The sequence below is a fragment of the Erithacus rubecula genome, assembly GCF_903797595.1.
Source record: "Erithacus rubecula genome assembly, chromosome: 4".
Classification (NCBI taxonomy): Eukaryota; Metazoa; Chordata; class Aves; order Passeriformes; family Muscicapidae; genus Erithacus; species Erithacus rubecula.
In genome coordinates, this window is record NC_136686.1 from 48,855,163 (window position 1) to 48,882,767 (window position 27,605).

The following is a 27,605-nucleotide window of genomic DNA, read 5'->3' on the forward strand; positions in this document are numbered from 1 at the left end:
ATATTGTGAGGATCCTTCCTTAATATTGTATAAGCAATTGTGGAATGTCTTATAAACCATTTACTTTTACAGTCCAACCATTTGAAAAGGGAACAATGTCTGAAGGTGAGTTGTGTGTAGCTGGGGAAATATATGGATTATGAAAGTGCAAGCAGAAATCCTTTGTATTGGTGAAGATCCTGTCCCAGTAGGAGTACCCATATACTGCCTTTATTTAAAAAAAGCAATATCTGGAAAGGTCAAAACTATATATGACAGAGAGAAACAATTACCTGTATTCATTTTATGGATGGCCCTTATGGGAAACTTTAGGATTCACATGAAACATGGAGTATTTCTGCATAGAAATTTTTTATGGCCTGCAGACCTAGCAGAGTGCCCCACAGCACTGTGCTCTGCCTGAGCTGCTGACAGAGAGAGCTCAGTGGCTTATATGGAGGAGACTGGTATTTCTGAGCTCAGTAGCTGCATGCTGCTGGACACCACTGGGGGAGCACACTGCCCTCCACACAGCCCAGCCAAGACTAAAACTGGAGTGCTGTGTAATTAAAGGCTTGAGATTTACAGATCAAGAGCCAAACTGCAGTCAGACCTCTGATACCAGGCACCAAATAATATGGCATTTCAACCCTGATGTCAGTACTGTGGATCATGCTATATACTTCACAGAGAATCTGTGTGTAAGTTATCCCTTCAAGCACTGCAGTCTGAATTACCTAAGAAATGTTGTTACTGTAACTAGATACAGATACTTACCAACAGATACTTTTAACCTACCCATAATACTTTACATTCCCTTGTAGAAGAAAAGGAGCTGAAAGATCTAATAATTCAAGATCTTCTTCTGTGGATCTCACAGGAATAACACACTTAAATCTTTTTGCAAGCTTCCAGATTTCTTTTAGTGTTCCACCTATTAAAAATAAAATCATGGTTTCTTAAACATAAGTCAGAAATAAATTTAACTATTTAGATTTCTCAGCTGATTTCAGGACTTTCAATAATAATTGATATCTACTGTTAAAAACTCAAAAATAGCCCAATACCTTCTCACTTTTACTCAAAAACAGACTCAATTAAGAAACTAAGAGCCATTTTTCAAAGCAGATGCCTTAATAGTTAACACTGTAACCAAGAGGTTATATTTAGTTAACACCACTTTAATATAATTACTCCTATGATTTTATTAGCCATTTTCTTAGGAAAAAGTCAAAGCAATCAAACTGACCTTTTATATGCACATAACCATACACAGATGTACTTAGATGCTGACACTTTAAAAATAAATTTAACAAATTATATTGCTCAGCTCTTCTAAGATAATGGAGAAGAAATAGACTTATTTTTTTTAAGAAAGAAAAGTTTAGATTGAAGTCAGTTGGGAACACATCAGAAATAAAGCAGCTATCAGAATTAATTAATTACAAAATAAAGCAGAAAACAGAAGGCGTTTTGTCACTGACCCTCACACAAAGGACCACCTGACTTGTATTTGCTTATTCACATCACTACTTGAGCACAGTTGAAGAATTTGTTATATGCAATTTATTATTTTTATTTCTATTTTATTATATAGTATTCTTGCTAAATATTCTTGTTTAAGTATCAGTGGCTATTACCCTCTCCTGAGGAAATATGATAAAAACCACACCAAATCAAAAAAACTCACACTGAGGGAAGCTCTATTAATCTGAAACAACACTGACATCCAGAGGCTGAAAAATCTACTTGGAGGCTTGTATTACCACAAGCCTTTTAAAATTTTCTACATCAATACTAAAAATAGGCTTGTTTAGAAGACTAGGCTACTTTTTAGATCCAAACTGAAAAAAACCAGTAAGCACAGCTAGAAAAAAAACTAAAAACATATTCAGATATTAATTTTAGCATGATCAACAATAAACAATATTGGCATAGTTTTAAAATAGAACAGACTATTATCTCCTGTAACTTACAGTTCCAGCTCAGTTTTTCTTTTCTCTGAAGACGCCTTTATGATCATCAGTACTTACACTGAATACAACTTCAACATTTCTTTACTTTGTGCATACACAGAGTGCACACAGTGCTGTAAGAATTGGTGTATTTGCAATTTACCTTCTATCATAAGCAAGGTGTCTTCAGGATGTTGAAGCATTTCATCACGCTTCACAAAATGGATGGCAATTTCTCTCTTCTTCTGGTCTTGTGTAGTCCATGTTACAGATTCATACCAGGATGCATTATGCAATTCTGGGTTTGGGGCAGTAGTGGCAGAGTTGTGCAAAATGAATTCAAAGTCATCTCTATCTGGAACTTCTTGCCTAAAACCATATTGATTAAGTAAGTTCTAACAGCTTAGGCAATCAACCAACAAGGATGACAGTACGCCAAATAAATATTAGAATACAGTCGTGAGAATTAAGAGTATGTACAGGAAAAATATCCTCATTGTTTTATCAGTTTAAACATTAAGAGTTGCATAGTATTTGATGATTTTCCATGTTAATAAAAATGCTAAGTAATATGCTAACTTACCTAGGAACAGAGGCAGCCTAGTGGCTAAATCCCACACAAATGAAAATCCATGGAAAACCAAATCTATCAGCTTTATGTGATTTCAGCTGGGCCTTAAAAGAGCCACAAAATACATACCACCTCATTGGAGTGAAAAGACTACATAAACTTATATAATTTCAGGTTTTATGTTTTAGTCTGTTTGACTGCATAAACTGAGGGAGAAAAAAGATAAAAAGGACAGGACCAGAATAGCTTTATGTAAGTACTGTCCAGGGAAAATCTGTAACTCTGCACCACACAGTTTCTATCCTGTCCTGCTGGAGTGCACCATTTGTGCATTTTCACTTGTCATACACAGAGAAGCAGTAGTGCAGGCCATCCAAATGACACAAATATTACAGAATCAATTAGGCTGTAAAAGGTCTCTAAGAGTGTCCAAAGCAGGGCAGCAGAGATGGTGAAGGGCTTGAGGGGAAGCTGAGGTCACTTGGTCTGTTCAGCCCCAAGGAGACTGAGGGGAGACCTCACTGCAGTTACAACTTTCTCAGGAGGGAAAGAGAAGGGCAGGCATTGATCTCTTTCTTCTCTGTGGTGACCAGAGGCAGGACCCAAGGGAATAGCCTTGAGTTGTGTGATTTCTCTGATATTTCTGGATCCAGAAAAGATGCCTGGTCTGGAAGGCACACTTTAGTCAAAGATATTTTTTTATGTCATTTGGAGACTATTATATCTCTTTGCATATCCTATTTTAAAACTGAAACAAAGAAACACTTAAGATACTTCTATAGAACTATGGTAAGGAAAAAAACTACTGCTGCATTTGCAAATAAACTATTGTTTTGAATGCACTCAAAGGATTCTGTAAATGGAACTCATCTGATGATTCAAAATTTTCTTACTTATCATCAGTGAGCTTCAAATCTTTGCACAAAATGATATACATTTAAATTCAGCTCATATTACACAAAAAAAGCTGAACACACTGAAAATTCAGGCATCCCAAAACATACAGAGCAATTCTTAGTTACTTATACTGTGTGAGACACTTACAAAGAGTTGCATTTGGAACAATGAAGTTTAACAGACTGATGGAGTTTCTGGGGTTTGTAAGTTCTCAGCTTTGCTCTAATGCGATACTGTTGAGGAGCTGGGCTGTTGGTTATGGTTTTCAGTTCTGTGTTACTCAAATCCTGATGATCTGTTAATACTGCAAAATAATACACAGAGAGATGAAAAAGCACCATGCATATTATTAATCACCATAATATTTGTAATACTGGAAATGGCAATCACAGTTATGCATTTTCCTTAATTTCCAACTTTTCTTTCCTTCCCAGCTGCAGCCTTAGCTTTATCAAGGTTATAAAGGTCAGTAAATCACATCAGGCTGTGGGAGCATGGTGCACTTCAGGGTACAGAAACACAACACGCAGAAAAACCAAATGAAAGAAGAATATATAAATATGCTCTATTCCTTAAAAAAACAAATAAACCAAATACAACATACATGCATTTATACTCTTAGAATAGCTCTTGCTACAATAACCTTTAAGACGAAGTTTCAAAATTACTTTTCTTTTTTAGCAAAATTAAAATGCACCTTAAGGTCAAAATGTTACCTACCTGTAACAGATAGCTGCTGACATCTCTGTAAGTGCAATTCAAGATCTAAAAGCAAGAAGAATTTCCTAATTATTTACCTTCTTTTTTTTTCTTTTTTATCATGTGAGCATATACAAACAGGTAGTTAGATAGAAAGGTAGATACACACACAAAACCCAAAGTTGAACAAAATAAAATAAAACTCCCAAAAACATATTAAAACAATACAACAAACAAAAAAAAATCAGCAAAAGTAAGCAGGAGACATGCATTGCATATCAAGAGTTAATATTTCAGAGGGGAAGTTAGTATATACATTAAATAAAGTGAACACTTTTCAGAAGTATACTGTGAATGATCTGCTGACATAAATTGTATTTATCCCCTGCAATCCTTCTGGACAAGATCATAAATACATTATTCTAAAACCAATATGAACTGCCTGGTCCTTCTCTGACTAACCTCTACTACACACAGAGAGTGAGGTAAATAAGTGCAAATATTTTTCTAAATTTTCAGTTATGGACTGTACATGAAGGATTTATTTATTCTTGACTTTTGCATCCTTTTAGAAATGTCCTATTTTTTATGTTAATTATGGCTGAGCTTTTAAAAGTTTTTAAAAACCAGAAGCAAAGATACAGACTATGTCCAACCAGCTCTAGAGTTTAATTCCCTTTTAGTTATCCTTATCCTGGGCAAAAAATAACATTCAGAAAATAATATAGGGTCTGTAGAATTGTCTATAAGATATCACTGTTCTATGGAAGTTCACCTTACACCTCTGCCACTGACACAACTTTCCATTCAATGGCTTAAGAAGGGTTCCTCAACAGGCAGCTGTTTAGTAGCATTTTGAGTGCCTGTCCCTTAAGAATCACCCTTTAGAGGGAGGCACTTAGATAACTGCTTTGTGATCTAATACAGTATGATTAAGAACACCATCTGTGCATAAGAATTTATTCACTAACTCTTACGAAAGTATCTTTTCATGTAATATGAAATGCTTGTGCTGGAAGACAGAAAGAGGAATGTAAATTTCCAGTCTAATAAACGGAAAGGATTCTCTAAGGCTTTGAATGTGAAAGTAGCATTACACACACAGAAATGCAGTAACTCTGACCTTGTCTTCACCATATATATACATAAGAATAAAATCAGCTTTCAATTGTTCTTACCTGTAACATTGCCAAAAGTGCTGTCTACGTCCATTGAACACATGCTTTCCATATTCTGACTGTCTGTCAGATCCACGGATTCTAAGAATCTAAAGATAAATGGCTAAATATTTTATAATCTAGAGAAGTCTTTTATATATCATCATACACACACACACACACACACACACATATATGGGATTACATAGACATTTCCAAGAAACCTATTTATTCTCAATACACAAGTATAATGTTCCAACATAAATGTTCCAGCAGAGACGTAAAACTCAACTGAGTCAGAAGTTTCAGGAGATTATATTAATGATGCAGACAAGACACTTTCCAAATCACTCCTGGAACATTAAACACAGAATAGTGTCAAAAAATACATACTACTGGAAACAGAATTCCTGATAATGGAATATGGACTTTGGTTACTCAGCCTTTCCCAAGGAAGATAAGAGTTCATAACTATTGGAAGAAGGGGCAGAGAGTGGTGATGAATGGAGTTACCTCCAGCTGGTGGCCACTTACAAATAGTGTTCCCTGAGGCTCAGTACTGAGGCCAGTTTTGTTTAATACCTCTACCAGTGATGAGGACAAGGTGACTGAGGGCACTGCTGTACTCTCAATAAGTTTGGTGATGACTACAAGCTGAGAAGGAGTGCTGATCTGCTGGAGTGTAGGAAGGTTCTGCAGAGGACAAGTGTATGAGGTCCAACAAGGTGAAGTGCATTTGGGTCACAACAACCCACGCAGCACTACAGGCTGGGGCAGAGTGGCTGGGAAGAGGCTCAGCAGGGAACAACCTGGTGAAGGGCCTGGAGCACAAGTCCTGTGAGGAGCAGCTGAAGGAGCTGGGATGGTTTAGCTTGGAGGAGAAAAAGCTCAGTGGGGATCTTATCTCTACAATGTGACAGGAGGTTCCACTGAGGTGGGGTCAGCCTCTTCTCCCAGGCAATAAGTGACAGAAGGAGAGGAACGGGGTTCAAGTTGTGCCTGGGGAGGTTTACATTAGATATTAAGAAAAATTTCTTCACAGAAAGGGTTTTCAAGCATTAGAAAAAGAAGCTCAGGCAAGTAGTGGAGTCATCATCCCTGGAGGTGTTTTCCAAGTCATGTAGATGTAGCACTTAGAAACATGGCTGAGGTAGGGCACTTGGACAAGACTTACATTTTGACTTGATGACCTTAAGCATCTTTTTCTGACTCCTTATAAGACAGTTTAGTAAAGAATGTAAATTATCTGCTTCATTTTGAACATCTTTAAATCCCACCACTTTCAAGTAGCACATATGCACATTTAAAATGTACATGAGCTGATTAAAAAAGAAGTATTGATCTCTGCTTTTATTTTAAATTCTAAAAAAATTACCTTTACCTATCCCTCCCAAATACTCTTCGTCTTAGTGGTTCTAAAGACACATTCTGTCCTTGAGTTCCTGATTCTTAGATACATTTACAATTCTAAAATGTACAGCTGTACATTAGCCCAGAGCTTTCAAGAATGAATTGGACAAAAGCAAACATAGTACACACAGTACTTACGCTTTTAGCTCCTTAACATCAGGGTTACTTTCTGGCAAGACTCCTATTCCTCGACCATAACAGGTGCCACCATGCAGATGAAATTCTATATGTGAGACATCTCCATTGTCAGCACTTGCTTGTTTTGTATGAATACTGTAAATTCTCAGAAAACTTCCAATCTGAAAGGAAAAGAAACTCCCACTTAGATAACACAAAGATAGTAATTTACATGGAAAATTCTAATGCTCATGAAGCTTCTTCCCTGTTTTACTTGAATCACAGAACAGCAAACCTGGCAGGGACCTCTGGTGATTATCTTGTTCAACTCTTGTGCCCAAAGCAGAGTCAACCAGAGCAGACTTCTAAAGGTTGTTTCCAGCTGGGTTTTAAGTATTTTCAGGTATAGAAACTGCAAGACCTCTCTATGTGATCTGTTTGTTTTGCTTTATCAGAAAACCTGACTGGTAGCAAAGGGTGATTCAGAACCAGAATAAGCCTTCTTAGTAAATCTAATTCTCAAACAGACTTGAGACAACAGATCAAACGAGTCAATGCATTCCTTTCCCAAGGGCACAGTTTGCCTTCTATATTCTAAACACAGCCCCATAGAGACTGACATCCTGGGATTTCCATTGGGAATGATCACTTTTAGCAATTGACCTCATCATCATGCCTGGTTTACTATGTGTACATGTACATATATCTGCTTACTCAGAGTTCTCCATCATATCTTACATTACAGCTAACATTTTTTTAACACCAGGACAAAAGACAACATGTGTTAGAAACAAAAAGATCTTGGTACTTTTCCTATCTCTTAGATCTCCTTGGGTACATGGAGAATATGCCTCCTATTTTGCTTAGTATGATTTTGTGTTCTCTGAAACAGTTTTGTCAAGTTACACAAATGGACTTAGGCTAACTTATACCTATTAAAAAAGAAGTTACAGAGTGGTGAACACTGAACACATCTTTGTAACTTTGCTTTTATTTCAAAATACCACTCCCATTATGCCTCAAAGAAAACTCACACTCCCAACCAACCAACCAACCAACCAATACCAAGACCAATGTTCTAAAGGCAGATAAAATGGAGACTCAATTACAGCTGCCAAGTATTTTTTCAAAAATATATAATATGAGATCCAGATAATAGCTGGCACACTACACAAACAACAACCTGGTTTTATATTAATTCTAAACATCTTTTAAATAGCCTGACAGAAATGACGAATTATTTTAAATTTACTTCAATTAACATTAATATTACAGGAGTCAGTTTATTAAGTCATATTCAGCTTCAGATCCAACTTTAATCAGTGGAAAATGAAAAACAATTCCTATTAGATTGGACTGGTCATGCCACAACACTTTTAAACACATGTACATATGCATAAAAGCAGATGGAGCAGCAACCTCTGTCTAGAACCCTCCTTTGTAACAAGGAACAAACTATGATTACATAATGCTGGTATCAAACTGCTCTTTTAAACAATAATCCCAATGAGAAAGGCAGCATATTTTCCAATTGAGGCAGCAGGCACATAAAAAGTGCACTTCAGCCTGCACCTATTTTGCTTCTAGCATGGAGCTTTTACAAGACTTTAAATTGATCTGCACTGTTAGCACGCTGCTCATTTTGTTCATTCAAAGTACCACCAGGACAGCTTGTCCATTTAGATGGCAATTAAAGGGCTTATGCAAACACTTCTTTTTATTTCCTTTCCAGATGCTGATTTCACTTAATTATGAATATCCAAAAAAGCAAAGACACTCATAAGACTAATCTAATGACTATGATAAATGTTTTTGGTGAAAGTTTTTTGAGAAGTTCTTACCTAACTTCTGCTTATGGAATAACCTTATATTAATAAAAGTGTCAAACTACTTCCCTACCCCCAAGAGTACCTTGCAGGAAATTTTGGTTTGACAAAATGAGGCAAAAATGAGCAGAACTAGATTGCACTTTTCACCCATTAAAAATAATTTTAAAAGAATCAAGTTAATACCCTTGCCTACAACACCAATACAGACACTTCAAAGTTTCACACATTATATGGACTAGGAAAGTTGCAAAAACTAGGTATGAACTCGTTCAAATATCAAATTAGGGAAAAAAAGAAATCTCCAAGTATTGGAGAGATTAGCCCAAACTGAGCTTGTAGCATTGCTTGCACAGTTCAGTATCCAAACTGTGATGTGCCGTGATGCATCACTTAGGACACATGCAAAAGATTTCTTTTTTCCTGCATAATGCAGTTCTGCTCCCTGAGACAGAAGGCTGCATTATTACAGTGCTTTATTCCCATGCCTGGAGAAGGAATAACTCCATTCCAGATGGCCCTTGCATGGAGTAGGTAAGCAAGAAAGTTTAGTACACACTAACTCAAAACAGGCAGCTTGGAAGAAGTAAGAGGGTCCTGTGCTGCCACATCACACAGAAAAGGTTACTTTTTCTACAGTAATACATACAATTTTCAGCAGGAAAAAGTTGATTTCAATTGACAAATTTATTTTTTCAAAAAGTAGTACATAAAAAATAAGAATTTTCTCTATGTATAAACAAAAAATTAAACATGGGAGAGCTCAGAAGACAAGAATATAAAACACTGTGTCTGCTTTCTGAACTTGTGTGCTGAAATTCACACAGAAGTCAACAGAACTACATGTTTACTGAAACATTCTTTGCAAGTTTTATCATCACTATAAAATAATCTTCTAAACATTTATTAGATTCTTTTCTGAAAATGCTATTATTTTATATATTTTAATACCACTTTGAACTACCAAAAAGAGATGTATAATAATCAGCATTGCCAAATACTGAAAAGGTTCTGAATGTCAGCCCAGAGATGCCTGGGTGGACAGAATGTTGTTTCCCTGGATTCCTTTGGGAGGCAGCCTTGCTTACTGTTAACAGCAGAGAGCAATGTGGATGCTATGGATAAAATGTTACTGCATTTCTGGTGATTACAGAATGTCTGCAGACCAAGTTCTTTATATACCTGACTCAGAAGAAACTGTGATCTACATTAAACACCATGATTCACAGAGCCATTACTAAAATCTAATGCAAACCCAGCCCCTTACTTGATTTCACAGTTCTCTTTATGACCTACCTCATTTACAGAAAGCTTATTTAAAAGTGAAATTAAAGTGAATAAAAACATTTATTGCAGTAATATAAAAATATACTAACCCTATTTTCAGTCTAATTCAAATATGACTATTTAAGAATACATATTAAGACTAGAGAGAATTGAAATGTACAAGTTGTATATGCGGCTCCCTGTAACTAGTTAACTAGAACAACTTTTTAGCATAGGAAATTCTTATGATTATTTCAAAACATATAGGCTTGTGTTCACAATCACACTGGAATTCAGCAAATTCACAACAGCATGTGTCATTGCAGGTAAATATTAATGCTTGTCCAAAAAGGCACACAAATCTTTATCTACAGGAATCACCTAACAAATTCACCTGCACTTATTTTTTTGCCTATATTTATGGTTGATTACATTCAGTGAGATCACTTTGTCATCATTTTTACTGCATCAACAGTCTAATTCTGTTTAGCAAATAGTGCACAACTTTCTGCAAATGAAATAAAGGATATACATGGCATTTGGGCACCATCTTGGGCAGTAAGAAATACCAACTTAAATCCATTTAAAAGTTTGTAGGACTCAAGAGTGATGTCTTTTGGGGTTTTCCCCTTTTCAATGAATAAAAAGACAGAAGAGGGGAGAATACAATTCACCTTCCATGTACCTTTAACTAAAGTTCTCTCCATTTTAAGTATTACTTGTCTTAGAAAATGAAATAAAGTGCTCATATCTTCAGCATTCTCTCGATCTAAACAATAAGTTGTTAACAAACTCTTGCAGCAATATTCCTGACACTGTGCTACAGGATTTGACAAAAATTCCCTGTAATATATTGCCCACTTTCTCTGGTGTGTAGTATTTACTCAGAAGTTCCTTTTCTGAACATGTGCCTACAGATACACAATTTAAAAATAAGAACATGTATTTCAGGTTTTTTTTTAAAATCTGCCTTTCTTGTTATCAAGGTTGTGTAAAACAGATTGCTCCTAGATAAAACATCATTTCCAAGCTGCAACTGTTACTGCAAATGGTACGCAACAGGCGAGAGTGTAACCTAAATTCTGTAACAACTGACATTAAAAAAGGCCACTCTAAGCCAGTGTTAAATTCAGAAGACTGAAAAATAGAGCACTTTTTACTGTTTCTGAAACCACAAACTGGCAAAATATCTAATCACACTTGGGAAGGTGCATGTGGATACACTAAACACTTGCCAGTTCTATACTGCTACATAAATGAATTAAAAAAAAATAAAAAATCTTTGTGTAACAAGACCCTGAACTCAAATACCATATACATATCTCAATTCTACTTTTTTATGATATGACATTATTTTCACTAATCCTCCATTTTAGGGAGAGTTCCCCCCACCCAAATTTATATATATATATATATAAAATTCTGTGAAATACAACGAATTCTACATGTTGTAATCTGAAATTAATAAATATTTCTGAAGTTTAACTGTCATCATATGAGCCCTTTTTCTTTCTCCACTAAGACAAGCAGCTAAAACGTGGTGTACAAAAATTATCTAATTTGAAACTTCTACAGCTTGCATGACTGAAACTACAGCAACTTTTGGCACAGCCCAAAGGAGAAAAACCCACAAGAGGACAAGGGGAGGTCACTTAATAATTTCCTTTGAAATTATTAAAGCTTCTACTACACAATGCAGTATCCAGCAAAGGTAAAAATGCCTCAGAAATCTGAAAGAGCAAGTGGTTAAGAAGGTAAAAATTGAGAGAGAGGATGAAGACATCCCACGTATCATATACTCAATCAATTCCTGAATATAAATGGGAGAGAATAATAAAGGGAGTATGATCAGCTACTCAAAAAAATACATTTTATTAATATTAAAATACTTCTTTCCTTCATATTCAGAACATACCATTTCACTAGAACATTATTTTTTTACACCAGTCACTAAGAGAAAAATTCTGGAAGAAAACTTGTAAGTAATGAAATACTTCTGTCAGTTTTGTTATGACTGCTTACACAAATTCTTACATTTATTTTGCTATCTATAATTTACTTTACTATGAATGGGTGTTAATTTATCAAAATTACTTCATGTCTGCTGATAGACCCAGCATAAGTAAAAGTGATCACTTTTCTTTATCTTCTGGTAAACGTTTTCTTAAAAACGATCTTGAGTACAGAGGGCAAGGCATGAAATGAAACATGCATTCTTTGCTAAGTTCCTGTATTCAGAAGCAAGATGGCAGTATTGCTGAAGATCTAATATTTAATTATGTTGTTGTTTTCTCTATCTAAGTATAATCAACATTACTGACCTATTAAATGAAGATTGCACTACAAACTGCAGAAGCTTATAGAACTATTGACTTTAGAATTAAGGGTCTTTAACAGGACTACAGGTTTAACACTGCATTGTATCATTTTAAAATAATTCTAAAGCACAGAATACATTTTCTGAGTGAATTCTTTTCATTATATTATATATTATATTACAGTGTCTGGAAAGTGCTTAATTGGAAGAATTTTTCATGGCAATTTTCACGTAATGAGCCTGTTTAACACATATTGAAGAAGTTTTGCATTCCAATAAAAGGATGGGAAACACAGCAAAAGATAAAGAGGAACATGAAACTAATTACAGCAGAACTGAATTGATGTGACTATGAAGTGACTTTTAAGAAGAAAACAGGCCACAAAAAGAGAGTGAGATACCAAACTGTGCATTACCTGAAGTGATTCTGCCAGTTGTACATGATTATCATAGACTAGAATGTCCACTGCTAGATTTCTCAGCTGATGAAGAACAACTTTTTCTCCTTCCAGGTCTTTTGCTTCCACAGGCACCTTCCATGTTGGGTAGGGGCATTTAGTGCCATCCCAAACCTGCAAAGCAAAGGAACTATTTCAATGTGCTGAGAATACGACAGATTTATATATTTTTTTTAATATTTTGCTTATTAACAATAAGAGATCTTAGTTGTAGTCTCAGTATAAAAGTCCTTAAAATACTTGAATTACACCTCATGAGATTTTTTAAGTTATTACTCCTTACAGAGCATAAAATAACCTCTACAGAGAACATAATCAAGTGCTAAGACCTGGAGTTTGTTAATACTTAAACAGAAAAGAACAGCTCTAGCAAAACCTGAGGTGTTTATCCAGCACAGAATGACAATATTCTGATCTGGAAGGGACCCACAAAGATCATCAAGTCTAACTCTTAAGTGAATGGTCCACATGAGGATTGAATCCTCAACCCTGTTGCTCTCAGCACCACGCTCTGACCAGCTGAGACAATCTTAGGGTCAGCTGTTACAACTATCAGAATTCATCATATGCAGAACTGCACTTAATATTTTGATCCTGTCATAGGGGTTTTTTAACCACTCCAGCTACAGTATGTGAAAACTGAGTACACAGCATACATTGACTTAATTACTGACTATCTCCTGTATTAGTATACACTGCTAGTTATCCAGAACATATTAGAAAAATCATCAGTAGTTAACCTACATTTATTAACAAGAATTCTAATTTTTTTTTTACTAAAGCTAGATTCTTGATACACTCCATGCACTGATATATCTGAAATACTGAAATAAAAATAGTTATTTTTCAGCTATCAAAGTGTTATGAAAAGGTAAGTTTACTGAAAGGCTTAACACCTTGAACCCAAAATCACACTTCTTAACCCAAACAATATTCTGTAAACTACAGTTTCCTGACTTTCTGAAGATGTACTCTTCTCAAAGACTCAAAAATAATAGTTTGATATACTGGCATAGTAAAACAATTTGGACTATACTTCTGAAAGTAGCTTCTGAAAAGCTGCTTTTCATAGGATTTCATACATATAGGTTCAACAGAAGAACATATTTTCCAATTTTCAGACAGTTTGTAATACCAAGGTGCTTTGACTGATGAGTTAGGCACTGCTGAAGGTGAGAAAAAAAAGATACCAAACCCTAATTTTTAAGGATTTCTACCCCTTATGCTTAACTGCTTTGGATCAGCAGACCCACAGGAAAAGATCTATGGATCAGCAAAGCCATGTATAAATGCACTAAGAATAACTCACAGAATACACATCCAAAATCAGGAGATAAAAGGGAAAACTGTTCACAGAGAAAATAACCCATGACATCAAATTATGTTGCCAAATATGAGTATATTCTGAAGGACCCAGATAATAAGGTGGTATATGCTTCCACAGATTAAAAAAAGCCTGTTATCTTCTGATCCTACACCATGACAGGTTGTCTATTGCTTGAATTATCACATCTTTACCAGAACTCAGCCTGAAAACAGATTTAGCACATATGTATTACAAATTTAGTCATTTTGACAAAGTAAAAAACCTTAAGTTTGTCAAGTTTTCAATTATTTTCCAGTTGGCTTTACTTGGGACACTTTGGCAATTCTACACTGGAGAGATGATCTCTGGATGGATTAAAATAACCTGCATGCTCCCTCTTCAGATCAAAGGATGGTGACACCAGAGGAACTAATAGGGCTGGCACCATTTAGAGGAATTTATAAGCTAGTGAAGTTTCTTTAAAAAAAACCCAAACCCTTCAAAAGTAGTTTGGTTTGGGTTTTTTTTCCTTGAACAAATATGAAAAAAGATAAAGCTCTCTACCTTAGGAGCTTGGCAGCTCAACTTTACACAAAACACAAAAACATCCTGGCTTCAAACTGTCTTGGTTTCAAGAATGAATACTGGAATAAAACCCAAAACTGGTTAAAATAAGTCTGAATAAGAAACAACAAATTATTCTATTACTAGTCATGAACAGACTGAAGCTAAAGAAAAGCTAGTGATAATGTTTGATCACCATGGTTGGAAAACAATGAAATGGGAGAGACAAAATTCCTGCTTTTATCTTCAGCAGAATATACTCATTGTACAACCTACCTTAATGTACACAGTTTAATTGAAACAGAAAGGAATAATAATAATAAAACTCTCATGAAAGGCATAAATGACAGAATAATATGAGTAACAAAATTCTCAAAAAATGGTAAACACTAACAGGTCAGTAATACTATTTTTGTGCCATGTCCAACAGCTGCTGTGAAAATAGGAATTATTTTATCAAGTGTAATTTAAAAGTTATGCTACTAGTGATGCACAAAACTGCTGAAATTAATTTTAGCTGTCTTTGAAGCACTCTCCACTAGGTACATGAGATCAATGTGTAAATTAATCAAGACTTTTTATAGTATAATCAATCATTAATTTAACTGATATACTTGGAATAAAATAAATGTAAATCATTATTACAAAATGCATAACCAAAATAATAGAATAAAATAATACTTAATGATCACTCAATTTGAGCTGGTATTGAATTTGTTGCTTTTATTATTTTTTTTTTAATTAGCAAATCAAGGAAAGAATCAGAGATCTGTCTACAAATTTTCAGAAAGGTTTCTTTTGTACCACAACCAGTATCTGATATCAGAAACAGATTTTGCCATTGTTGAAAAATGGAGAAAATTATCAACAGATTATTAATGCATTTAGCATTTTTAAGTTTGTCCAATGTATTGTAATACATAGTTAAGTATTTAATATTTTATGCTAAAAAATTGATCTATCATTATTTGACCTCAAACTTTTCCCTTCCTAAGTCTATCCTAAGATTTCCCCAAGTCATCATCTTTACTATACAAAAGTGACAAAATTGACTTCAGGTCTTACAACACAGAAAAGTGTGTAAAGAAATAATAACTTAAGAAAGCACTTGTCTCTGTCCTTCCAAAAGGTCCTTCAATGCTGAAGATACATTTATTAATAAACAACTTAATTACAGTCCACAAAGTCATGAAAATTTACTGGTCTCATTTGACATCTATTTCACAAGGATTATATGGATTAAATGGCAATATTTGTAGCAGTTGTAGAATATGTTACATGCACTTAAAGTTTGTTTCTGAGTAGTAATGCTTTTTTTCTGCATGAAAAAAATCTTTGCTGCTTCAGTGAAGGAATAATGTCAAGTGCTATTTCTAAAAATATTGTAACAATACAGTTTAACACAGCAGAACCAATATATAATTTTATGAAGTCATAAAGTGGAAAGTAACAGCTTGATCATTACTCATGTTTTAACAATCAAGTGTAAAAATAAATAAAGAGGAGTTTGGAACAACACCAGACTAATACATCTGAACTAAAATCAGGAGTATTATGGAGATCTCATTTTTATTTAGCTAATATTAAGCATCACCTTTAGAATCTGCTCTCCTGTTCCATGGCACTCTGCATTTTTTATTTTCAGTGAGCACTGATGCCCAAAGTGCTTCTGTATAACTAAAAGAAGCTACCTCAAATCCATCATGATAATATAATCCATTCATTCTTTTTTAGGCAGTGCTACTTACTGCACTAATCATATCCAGCAAATCTAGAAAAACTAGCAGCAAATGCTAGAAAACAAGGATAAAGTTTAAAACTAACAATATTTTTCAAGGTTAAGAAACTTTGTGATATTTATCTACAAATCTTTGTGAAATGATGATCTATATAAAGCCATCTTAATAAACCTCTCTAAAAAACAAATTAGATGATCAAGTTCAAAGACAACTGGGCATTCTATTTTGTATTCATAGAAACAAAATAGCCAAAGATCACCTATTTGCTCACACTAAAAATATTTATCTACATAATATGATTTAAATTAATATGTCTGTTTTATTGAAAAATATATCACAATGTCTTAATAAACCTAACAAATTATTTTTAAAAAGGAAGTCTACCTTTAGAAGAAAAGAAGACCCATCCACTTTTGCTTTTCCTACCAGCTGGCAAGTGAGATCAAAGAAGAGCATTGGCTGAACACCAGACAATTTTGCTGCTGGTCCAGAGATGGAAATATTACTGGCTGCCCAAATACGCAAATCTTTCACTGTTTTCTGTTCTTCATCCATGAAAGTGTACTCTCTGCTAGAGGTTCGAGGAACTATTGGAGCTCCTACAGTTCCATCAAATGTTAAGGATGCAAATCCCCCACTGGTAATTCCCTGCATCTGTCCATTGTATTCCCTGATCTGTAATAAAATATGAATGAGAAAAAAAAAGTTTGCACTGCATGGAAAAACAAATACATTTCTGTTTTAGCATGTACATGGAAAATAAACCATTGACCATTTCTGTTCCTGGTTCTATTGGGAGAACAGAGTCAAAAACAAAACAAAATGGCAAAATTAATATTACTAAGAAAACAAAATGTATAAGCAGGTATATAATATTACGTAAGAAATTTTTGAAGAGGCAGACTACTAACTATCTGTAACATTTATATCTACAGCATCTTTGCAGAGCATTTTATTTGCACACGTCAAAATATCTGTGTGGGCAACATATCATGATTGCTCTTATAAACGTGAAACCAATGGAAACTAAGGCACAAAATCAATTAATTTTTAGGGGTTACACAGCAGAGGAATGGCAAAGTTATTATGGATCCTGTTTCTGGCCTCTCACAATAGCCCTATTTCCCAATATTATGGAACTGGAAAATCAGTTCAAGGAAGCATTTTTTTTCCATAAGGCAAACAGTGATGAGCTTTCATTCCTTGAATGAAACACAGCTGAACACAGCTATCACCATTATTCAATGTCTATGGCCTCCTCCTGGCAGGTCTCCCGAACCCTGCTGATTTAGTTGTGTGTCTGCTGCTATATGAAACACAGTATTTATTTCAAGTCTGAAGCATTCCTTCAAGGGTATAGTCTAGTCTTGCTGCTCCCTGCAATTATAGATTTATCTATATCAAAGCACTGCATGACTCATTATCCAGAAATCTGAAAAAGTCTGTTTTGATACATCCCTTTTTAAGTAATGTCAGGTTACCAAGTAAGTGATAACATGCATAAACAGCATTTGTGAGACAGTCTAGTATGGGATTCCCAGGGCCCCATTTTCAAATGGTTGAAAATCCCACTGATTTAAAAGTGCAGAACATGCAATATGTGTCAGAAGTTCTAAACAGCAAACACTGCCAATAATTTAGGCCTATATTTTATGAACATGTTGAAATTTAAAAAGCACACAGTTCAGGCATTCATTGACCTTGGAAACTCATAAGCAAAGCAGTTCAATTTTGGTGACAGGAACTCCATTAATCCCTGCTACTGATATAATGCATAAATGCATTTAGGGTCATCTCTAAGATAAACTTTGATTTACATAAGCATTCTTCAGACCTGACCAATGGAGTACATCAATTCAGAATGTAGTTCTTCAGTGAAACACTGAAAAGCTTCAATCTTCTAACCTTTACCTTTAAATACTGAAAATACAAGGAAAGCCAAAGCACAAAGAAGGAAAATACATGGTTTCATAATCAGTTTGCCCCCTATTATCTATGATCTGGAAAAATGTTCTCCTGTAAGATGTTATCTAAGATAAACACACAGATTTACTTTAGTTGCTATCACTGGCAGAATATTCCACAGCTTCTCTAAACAGGTAACTTCCAGAGGGGATGAAAACTCTCATCACTTTTACCTATTCATTCTGTATCAAAATATAGTTCAAGAATATTTTTTGTATCTAGTTTGTCAAATGTTTCTTGAAGTGTTTTAATTTCTAATTTACCTACTAATTTATTTCTTCACTAGTTCTTTTAAATCATTATAAAATATCTTGACTTCTTTCTTAGCAAAAAATTCTGTTCTAGTCTTCTGTGAAAGTTCCAAGCCTTTCACAAAACCAGAAAGAACTTTGTCTCCCTGGGATTCCACCAATATTTCACCATAAGTTATTTTCCTCTTTTCCTAAATCCTTTATGTCATGCTTTGAGCATTCAGCAGGCTGACATACTGCACTTCTGACATCAAGTGAACTGGAAATCAGCCTTAATGTTGGAAGAGGCAACCATAAAATAAATAAATAATAATATAAAAAAAAGTAAGAAGGTAAATCGCAATTGTCATGATGAGAAAATTAATGATGATCTTTAGCAAAAACCAGATGTGCTCAAGCACAGGCAGGTGGAGAAGCCACTGAGTCCTCTCAAATGTAAACAGAATTCAACAGTATTATTTAGTGCACAGAAGAAACAGAACAAAATGTAGAATAGGTTACAGAACAAAGTATTTTACAGCTGGAAAATTACTTATATCAGACACACAGAACAGATGACGGTCAACAGAAATTCTCTGGGCTTGTCCTTTAGAAACAAATCATTGCTAAAGTGATGAGGGATCACTGGATTGTAAAATGAACAAAATCTATGGGCAAATGCTATTTCATTATGGCACTCAAGTAGATCTCAGATCAAGTTAAGCACTGATACTGTAAATATGTTGTATTTTCCAGACAATTTTGAAAGTGAATTAAACTTACAAAAGACTCCATTTGAGACTTTTACATATGGCAACAATTCCCCTTCAGTAGATTTAACATCATTTCTAGAGGACATGGACATATTTTTTAAAAAACTGTTGGGGGAGGGTGAAGCAGGGGGTTAACAAGGAAGGGGGGCAGACAGCTATCTCTTTAAAAATTCCCTGAGAATTTTAAATAATAAATAATGGTTTCTAAATAAAAATATCCTCTGGGACAAAAACGGTGCAGATAAATTGCACTTGGCTTGTTCTAAGCAAGCAAGAAAATTCCTATACATATTGCAGGAGTCTTTGGCATAGTTTTTGTAAACTGAAGAACAATAGGTGAAATGTCACTAACAAACTGCATGGATAATAAACTCCAGTGATTTCTATGGGGTACAACAATATCCTGAATATGGCTATTTGGTTATTGAAAAGACATCAATATTGAAGTATTTATAAATAAATTTACAACAAAGTAAAATACATCCTTTTTTTAAACTGAAGATGGTGTTATTCATCTCACTAAATGGAAAAGTGTGATAGTAACTAGTGTATAAAGCTGGAATAATACCATCTCCACAGTAGTTTTCCATCAAAACTGATTGTTAAATTATAGAAGCAGAGGACTATTATGAAACCACTGCAGTCACAGATCATCTTAGAATATCAAAAAATGCCTAGGGAAACAACATTTACCAAGCTAATGTACATGTTTTTATACTAAGAAGGAAGAATTTATTTTTTTTATGATTGTCACTGATGATATTTCTATGAAGGAAAGTATCCTGTCAGGAAAAAATCCACCAGAATGAATCTGATATATTTCATTGCATTTTTAAAATGTTTTCTCATCTTAAGTAAATAGTCTAAACAAATTTGGATAATACAGGATGCTGATTACATTTTCTTATATTTTAATAATGTAATCCTGGTTTACCTCCAGCTGTATGAACAGAGAGATACTAATGAAATAGAGAAATCATTTGAAGTAGAAATTAAACCATTTTGAATATGCTTAAATAGTTAAAGAAGAAAACTGAACTACCAAAACTATCTGCAGGCCCCTTCTAAAAGAAAATCAACAAAGACTGTCACATGGAAGTAAAACTTTGTTTTTTGAAGACATGATAAACACACCTAGAAATCAGGATCCTAAGTGATAGCTTATTCTCTAGCATTCCTGAATTGCTGCCTGCAAAATAAGATTGTCAGAAACATCTGTAGCAATGGAAACACAAATTAAAGAAGAAAATGAACAATACATTGTATTTTATTTACCAATTCAATTTACCTGAAGATGTAATTATTTTGTGGAAAAATTTGCATACAAAAGGTTTATATACTTAAGCCAGCTGAAATAATTTCTGGTTTAATAATTTAAAAAGCCAGCAAGCACTGTGATACTGGTTTAGAAATATTTCTGAGAGAAAGTGGCATTGTTTATTTAAGAAATTCTAATGGAAATATTAACAGAAATGTAATTAAAATGAGGTAATTTTCCAGTTCTATTATGAGACATTTAAAATCTTCCTTCTCTGCAACAAATACTAAGCAAATTAAATTAACCTCTATCCAAAGTAATTCCAACAGAATCCTCTTCAGCAAATTCATATTAACTCTGACCATCAGAACTTGACAACACCTCTGTTACTATGAGAAGTTATCCATTAGAAGCCAACAGTGTAACTGGGAGCAGTAATTTTTAAAATGTGTTTGTTATCAATGTCAACTACCTGGAAGTCCCTGGAAAGCATATCTGGGGCAGATGAATGTGAGAACATGCTCTAAGGGCTGTGTATATCTATCTGTCCTCATTGGTAAGAACAGCTTTGACAAACTATGGCCTCTGCTACCCTGGCCTGCTTTCCATTCAGCAAGCTAAGTGAAGGTGATTAAGGGCTGGAGACAAAAGCAGGAAGAGTGAAGGAGGAACTGCAGAAAGAGTAATTAGAAGTCATACCTACTATACTGTTTATGGCTGAAAGAGGTTCTCCCCCTCCCAGAAGATGGCAGCAGGCTTTTGTGTCAGATTTTTACCTGCTCAGATCAGATATGAAAACTCCCAAAGTACCTGTTTCTTAGTCCGGGGTAATCAGAACATTCCCATCCAGAAAAAGGTATCTTAGTAACTCTAGATCATTTTTACTTAGAAAGTAATTAAACAAGCTCTCAGCTCATGCATCTGAAGAGACAGATTGTGAGCAGCTGGACATCTGTTAGGACTGAAACTACTCAACTCAACTGTGATGAAAAAAAAAGCATGTATGAGAAGCAAATTGATGGACCCTCTCTTTAAATACTTGAACATCATCTTGGAGAATGATAAAGTACCAACTGACAAGGATTCTAGGATGATCTCAAAAAAGTGATGCCAAATCAGAACAGTGAGGTCTCTTACCTGTGCTACACCAATAGGTTTCCTTAGTAAGTTTGTGAAAATAAATAGTAGAAGTTAGACAATGCTATGTTTGCATAAAAGAGGGTGCGTACATAAATTCCCTGAGAGTGGTCTTGTTTATTTTCCTAATGTGTACTTAGAAATCCAATACTGACCTACCACAGCCATGCAACTTTTCACTTTTTTTTATTCTAACCAGTTCCTTTCTCTTTTCACATATATAAAATATGTGCTCTGTTTTCAGAAACAATAAACAAGTTTTTATCACCATTGAATTTCTGAAATGAATGTATCTGTGTAACATCCACCCTGATGGATTCAGATAAAATATTAAAATTTAGCATGAGAGTTTCTCATATGAAGTCAAATTTAAAAACTTCTAAGACTGATAACACATCTCAAGTACTGATAAGCAACACAAGCTTCAAAATATAAATACAATTTAATTCCACTCTTATTATATGTACAGATGACCTTAGAGAAACCTTATACTAACCCAGAATAGTTAGCTAATTTCTCTATCATTTGTAAATACTTATAATATAGAGGAATAACTTAAGACTGTTTCTGAATCTTGAGAAGCTCTTCCGTAACAATTTCCACGATGAAACTCAAGTATTGGATAAATCTTACCACTTTTTGCATTTATTGTCATAGGGTTTTCTTCTTTGTTCTCCTGCTACAGCATATCAAAATGTACATGCTTCATACTACAGATATTTATCCATTTTATCATCCTTTTCTACAATCCTAAATTTCCTAGATCTCTCAAATTTCCTAAAACACTCTCAAGAGTGGTCAGATATGGAAACTGAGGTTTTTTGTTTTGTTGTTCTTTTTTTTTCCACTAGCCTCATTCGTTACATTTATTAATTTCTGCTATAATTATTTTACACAAAAAATAAATTAAAAATTATGTATGATTATGTTGCAAATTAATGGTAAAATAACATCTTTGGTCCTTTGCTCCAGCTCTAAGTATGGTCCAGCATTACAAGACTTCCATTCAGTCCTTGTAGGGTGGCTCCTCTTCTCTATACAGTTGCAGCAGGCATAAGAAAAACATCCAGCAGAAGCAGTATCAAAGCTATCAACAGTTTCCTGCATACCCTTTGATTCAGATAAATAGGGAGTAATGCAGGATAACACTGAAGAAGCAGCAGGAACACACTGCACACTAACAAGCCAGACAGATTCCCTTTACTGGAGTGATTCCCTAGCTGACCTAAACTGCTCCACAACAGGCGACCTAAAGTAACTCCTCAATTCTATCAGTTTGAAGAGGAACAAATTGTGCTGATTTATGGTTGTTACACTCTATCCATCTAGAAGTACCACATAATTTTTTGTCAAGTACTTTAACAAACATTGTTGAAAAAATATCATAGTTTACTTCAGTTTTGATCCATACCATAACCATAGCTGTTTAAACAATCAGCTGCTTTCTCTCATGTCTCCAAGAGTTCATTTCTGTAGTGTAGAACTAAATTATTCCTAAAGTCCTCTCACTGTAGAAAAGCAAGCACATAAACCCCCCCCATCCTAGTACATACCTTTATTCTATGAAATCGAACAATATCTCCAACTTTATAAATTTTTGGTAGAGAATCTTGGTTTCCACTAAAAAGACTGCACGTTAACTTCACGTTTGATGGGTCCACGAGTGTTACAACTGAGCAATAATCTGTAAAATATAAAAGTGTCTGGATGAGTAACAGGTATTATGGAGTTATTAATACCCAGATACTAAATCTAGGAGGAACACCTCTAGGGCCATTTTTTTTCTGCTATGATCTGTTTAACTTTTTCAAAGTTAATTTTTTTACAGTATCATAATAACTGAAGCATGGCCCATCTCAATGAAAATTAACCCAAATAACTGAAAATGAAATGCATGATTAAGCACATCTCTGTGCACAAGAACACACAAACCTTTTTCTTCTGTCTGCAACAGTCATGCTATTCTTTCACATTTCAATTACTTGTTATACAAAATGAGGAGCATATCTATAATTTTATAAAATCATTTTCTAAGATTTATTTTGCACAGCTTTCTGAAAAGGTAATGAGTTCTACAAGTTCTACAAGCAAATTAAAACATAAGTTACGTATCCTTCACTTTACCAAAATATACAAGACAGATATATACACCACAAGAATAGAGTAACCCAGTAGGAGTTAGAAAGTAGTGTAAAAATATGAAATACGCTTTTCTGAAGTTAAACTTCATAGAATTTCACTTCCAGTAAAAAGTGATCTAAAGTAAAATCAAAACAAGATACAAAGATGACAATGAAGACCAGCCCAGAATAGAGCAGTATTTGTGGATGACATAAATGAACCTGTATTTTCCACGTGAAACAGAGTAAAATACATTTGCTGTTTTGCAACATGGCAGCTAATAATCTACCTGAGAAACCAAGTAGCAGAAGAAAGAAAGGCTACAACCTGATCCTGATCTCCTGTACCTCCTATTGTCCCTCCTAGAGACATCTGTAACCACAGCCAGAAGAACAGAGACTAGAAGGAGGGGTGCCTGGAGTGAAGCTGCACCTGAGAAAGGTGGAGAAAAGGTGTTCTCCCTAAGTGTTCAAATATTTCTTTGTTTCTCAATATCTGAATAAATTATTTGATATTTGTATTAACTGGCAATGAATTAAATTCCCCAAATCAAATCTGTTTTGCTCTGACAGAACCCTTCTTATCTCTTAAAAACCCAAACAGAAGGAAAAAAAAATCTAAATGATAAAAAAACCCCAACTTCCCTCAGCTGTATTTCCATGAGGCAGCTAGTGATAACGACACTATGCCAGTTTATATAGCTAGGAACTGAACAAAGATGTCATAGTTCTGAAAGTCAATAAAATCCCCATCATGTACATTATAAAGATGCAGACACATAAGTCATTGCTAGACAGCTTTGAAGGAGAATGCTATCAGTCTAGTAACACTGACAAATTTGCCTTATTTAAAAAAGCTACAGGAAGGTGGTCATAAAGACAACTGGTATATGTAAACTCTCTGAATAGATTCCCTAAACATGAAGACAGGTATGTAAGACTAGATTAAAATATATGCTTCAAAAGAAATATTCTTCCATTTCCAGTACATAGACCCTTAAAGGTTTAAATTCCCTAATAATTTGAGTGAATGAAGTGATGAAAGAAATCCACTGAAGGCTTACTGAGAAATAAAACTTTTGCTACAGATACAAAAAACTGCATTTCTACAAAACTAGTACTCTTCTTCCTTCCCAAGATTTTTACACAGACTCAATAATGATAAATTATTATCTTTAGCATTCAGAATTTGCTGAGTTCACTCTTTTTCCCACTCCCACCAAAGGCACAAGGTCCATATAGAGTCTATTTTGCCATTCTATGCTAGGAACGTCTAGAACAAACTCCAGTATATTTTGTCTAACTGAAAAAACTGCAAATATTTACTACTGTAATCCACAGACTCATGTACTGCTTTGGGTATGAATTCTAGAGGCTAACTTAAAAGACCTGTTGCAAATATGAGCAAAATGAGCAATTAAGAAGAAAAACCCATATGGTTCAGAGATTTACAATCCTTTGGGGATGCAGAATAATATGCTACAGTGCACTGATATAATCCAACATCAGAATCAAGAGGAAATAGCAAAAAACATTCCACATTAAACTGTGGTTACTCTTTGATGCTGTGATTACACAACTTAGTCAGCTTCATATATGTGCAGCTGCTTATTTAATGGTAGAAGTTAACATACTGCCTCAATTTGAAGTGTAATTAGCATAATCATATAAGATTGGTAATCATCCTAGTGAAAGTAGTATAAAATAGTACACTTGCTTTACATATCCAGGGAACACTTTCTACATAATAGAGGTTCTCTGTGACTTTAGTATTCCATTCCTTACTAACACTTCAAAACATCACTTCTATAAACCTAATTACAATAGAGGTCTTTGAAAACAAAGCATAAATACTGTTTTTTTTTAGTGAAATCCTTATTCAGCAAAGTCCTTTTTGAAGGTTAAAAACAAAAAGCCACCTGTCTTTTCCAGCTGAAATGTGAAAATTGTTTTCTGTTTCCCACAGTAACATTATAGATCAGTGAATAAGTTCACTTTTCTGAAAAAAACAGTGAGCCAAACTCTACACAGAACAGATTAATTTAAATAATATCCCAGAGTTAAACAAAACAATATGATGTCATTGGTCACACTTTTTATTTTTCTCAATATACTTTCCAACAAAGCAAAATCTCTTCATTACCAAGCTAATAAATAAATAAATATTTGAAGTTTACATATTGGAGTCAATTTTCCCTTACTAGAGAAATTCACTGATTAAAAAAATCTACTGATTTTCTTTAAAAGAGAATTTTTACCACAGGTAAATATTACTTACAATAACCTGTCTTAAAAATATGATAAAATGGATGCAGAGTTCAGCAAATTTATGTGCTACAGAAGAAAGCTTTTTACATCTATACCAGATTGTCTCAGTAAAAGCACTGAATTTTGGCTGTCAGTACACAGAACTTCAAACTGCACCTACCTTTTAAAAAAAATATTTAACTATTATGAAGAGGTATTCTCACTTAGGCTTAACATCATGTCAGGAACCACTTGCCACGGCCAGCTATCTGTAAGGATGCTTGTCACACCCCAGAACTGGTGTTATGAAAATAAGGAAACAAAACTCATGTTTAATTTAAATGAACGTGCAGAGTGATGGTCTACATGTGTCCTACAGGCTTTTTACATTCTTTCAGATTAGTCCTTATTTTTCTTTAAAAAGACAATTGCTATAACTTGTTAATGAGTTATTTCATTTAATAAAAAAAATCAACAACCATTTGGTAATCAGTAGAAGGTTACATTGCCTGCATGGAGAAAGAATGCTGACTGTCAAGCTTCTACGTCCTTTAAATAGTTTGAAATAGGAAATCTCTTGCAGCCCTATAACAGTTACTGAAAATCTAAAGTTGCCTCCACTATCATGACAGTCTAGCTTCATTCTTCAGGTTACAACTTTCTTTTCATAATGCCGCAGAAATCTCTGTCATACAGGTTATTAGCAAGAGTAGAAAGCCTGCATTTCTCCACAGTGTGTACAGATAGATAAAAAACAAACACAAAACCCCCAAACCCCACAGCTTCGTGTACAAACTCATTTTTCAGTCATCCTAAGAAAAACAGGATTGCTAAAAAAGCTTTCCAAATTAGTAGTTATTGATACTGTAGGACGAACAAGCTGTTTAGTACTTACTGATTAAACATATATTGTAGTTTTCCTGAGCAGCAGTTCCTGACAAATATGCTTGTATAAATTGTTAAGGTGGAAAGCATCGATCTAATTTCACATCCCCTTTTGGGCAATCACAGTTTTTTTCCTCAATAACATTTAGTGGAAAACCCACTACCCTAAATCAATAACTTCCCCCTTCCAAGAGATAAAAAGGTTTTGGGCAATGTTGTTAGCAGTCAGGGACTCTAATTAAGGATTGCCTTCTGATTCTTTTATTTCAATACACATAAAAGACAGAGATTACCATAGCAAATTATTCTCTCTTCAAAACCAAATGAAACATTTAATACTGTTTTCAAGAATTACTGAGGCCATTCAATACACAAGTGTCTGAACTAAAAGCAAGAAGGTGATCCAGCTAATTTACCATTTATATTTCAACAAGACAGGAAAAATAATACAAATATACACACATCCTGTGTGTGTATATATATATATATATCTGTATATACACATAGAAAGATATATTGCAAAAGCCAAAAACAAAGAACCTGACTGTTTTACTAGAGCTTATTATTTCTAATATGGTGATATACTTTAGAGATACAATTTGGTAACTAACAGAAGCATCTGGCTACACAGATGTTTCAATGCCATCATTTGTAAACTGTAGATCAAAGTAACTGTCTTGAGATAGCTATTAACTATTTATAAAACCATTTATTATTTTTATTAATTCC

The 27,605-nt window shown here is 34.4% G+C and overlaps 1 protein-coding gene across 2 annotated transcripts in view; it reads right to left on the minus strand.

Moving 5' to 3' along the window:
• Positions 1–27,605, minus strand: part of POT1 (protection of telomeres 1) — a 53,347-nt gene that overhangs the window by 8,091 nt on the left and 17,651 nt on the right. For both annotated transcript variants that reach the window (XM_079303373.1, XM_079303374.1), the window contains 9 exons: positions 23,178–23,308; positions 16,646–16,936; positions 12,611–12,766; positions 6,807–6,967; positions 5,280–5,368; positions 4,123–4,167; positions 3,550–3,706; positions 2,098–2,303; positions 778–913 (listed from right to left, as the gene is read on the minus strand). In XM_079303373.1, the coding sequence (XP_079159499.1) occupies positions 778–913; positions 2,098–2,303; positions 3,550–3,706; positions 4,123–4,167; positions 5,280–5,368; positions 6,807–6,967; positions 12,611–12,766; positions 16,646–16,936; positions 23,178–23,308 (1,372 nt within the window). The remainder of the gene's footprint in view (positions 1–777; positions 914–2,097; positions 2,304–3,549; positions 3,707–4,122; positions 4,168–5,279; positions 5,369–6,806; positions 6,968–12,610; positions 12,767–16,645; positions 16,937–23,177; positions 23,309–27,605) is intronic.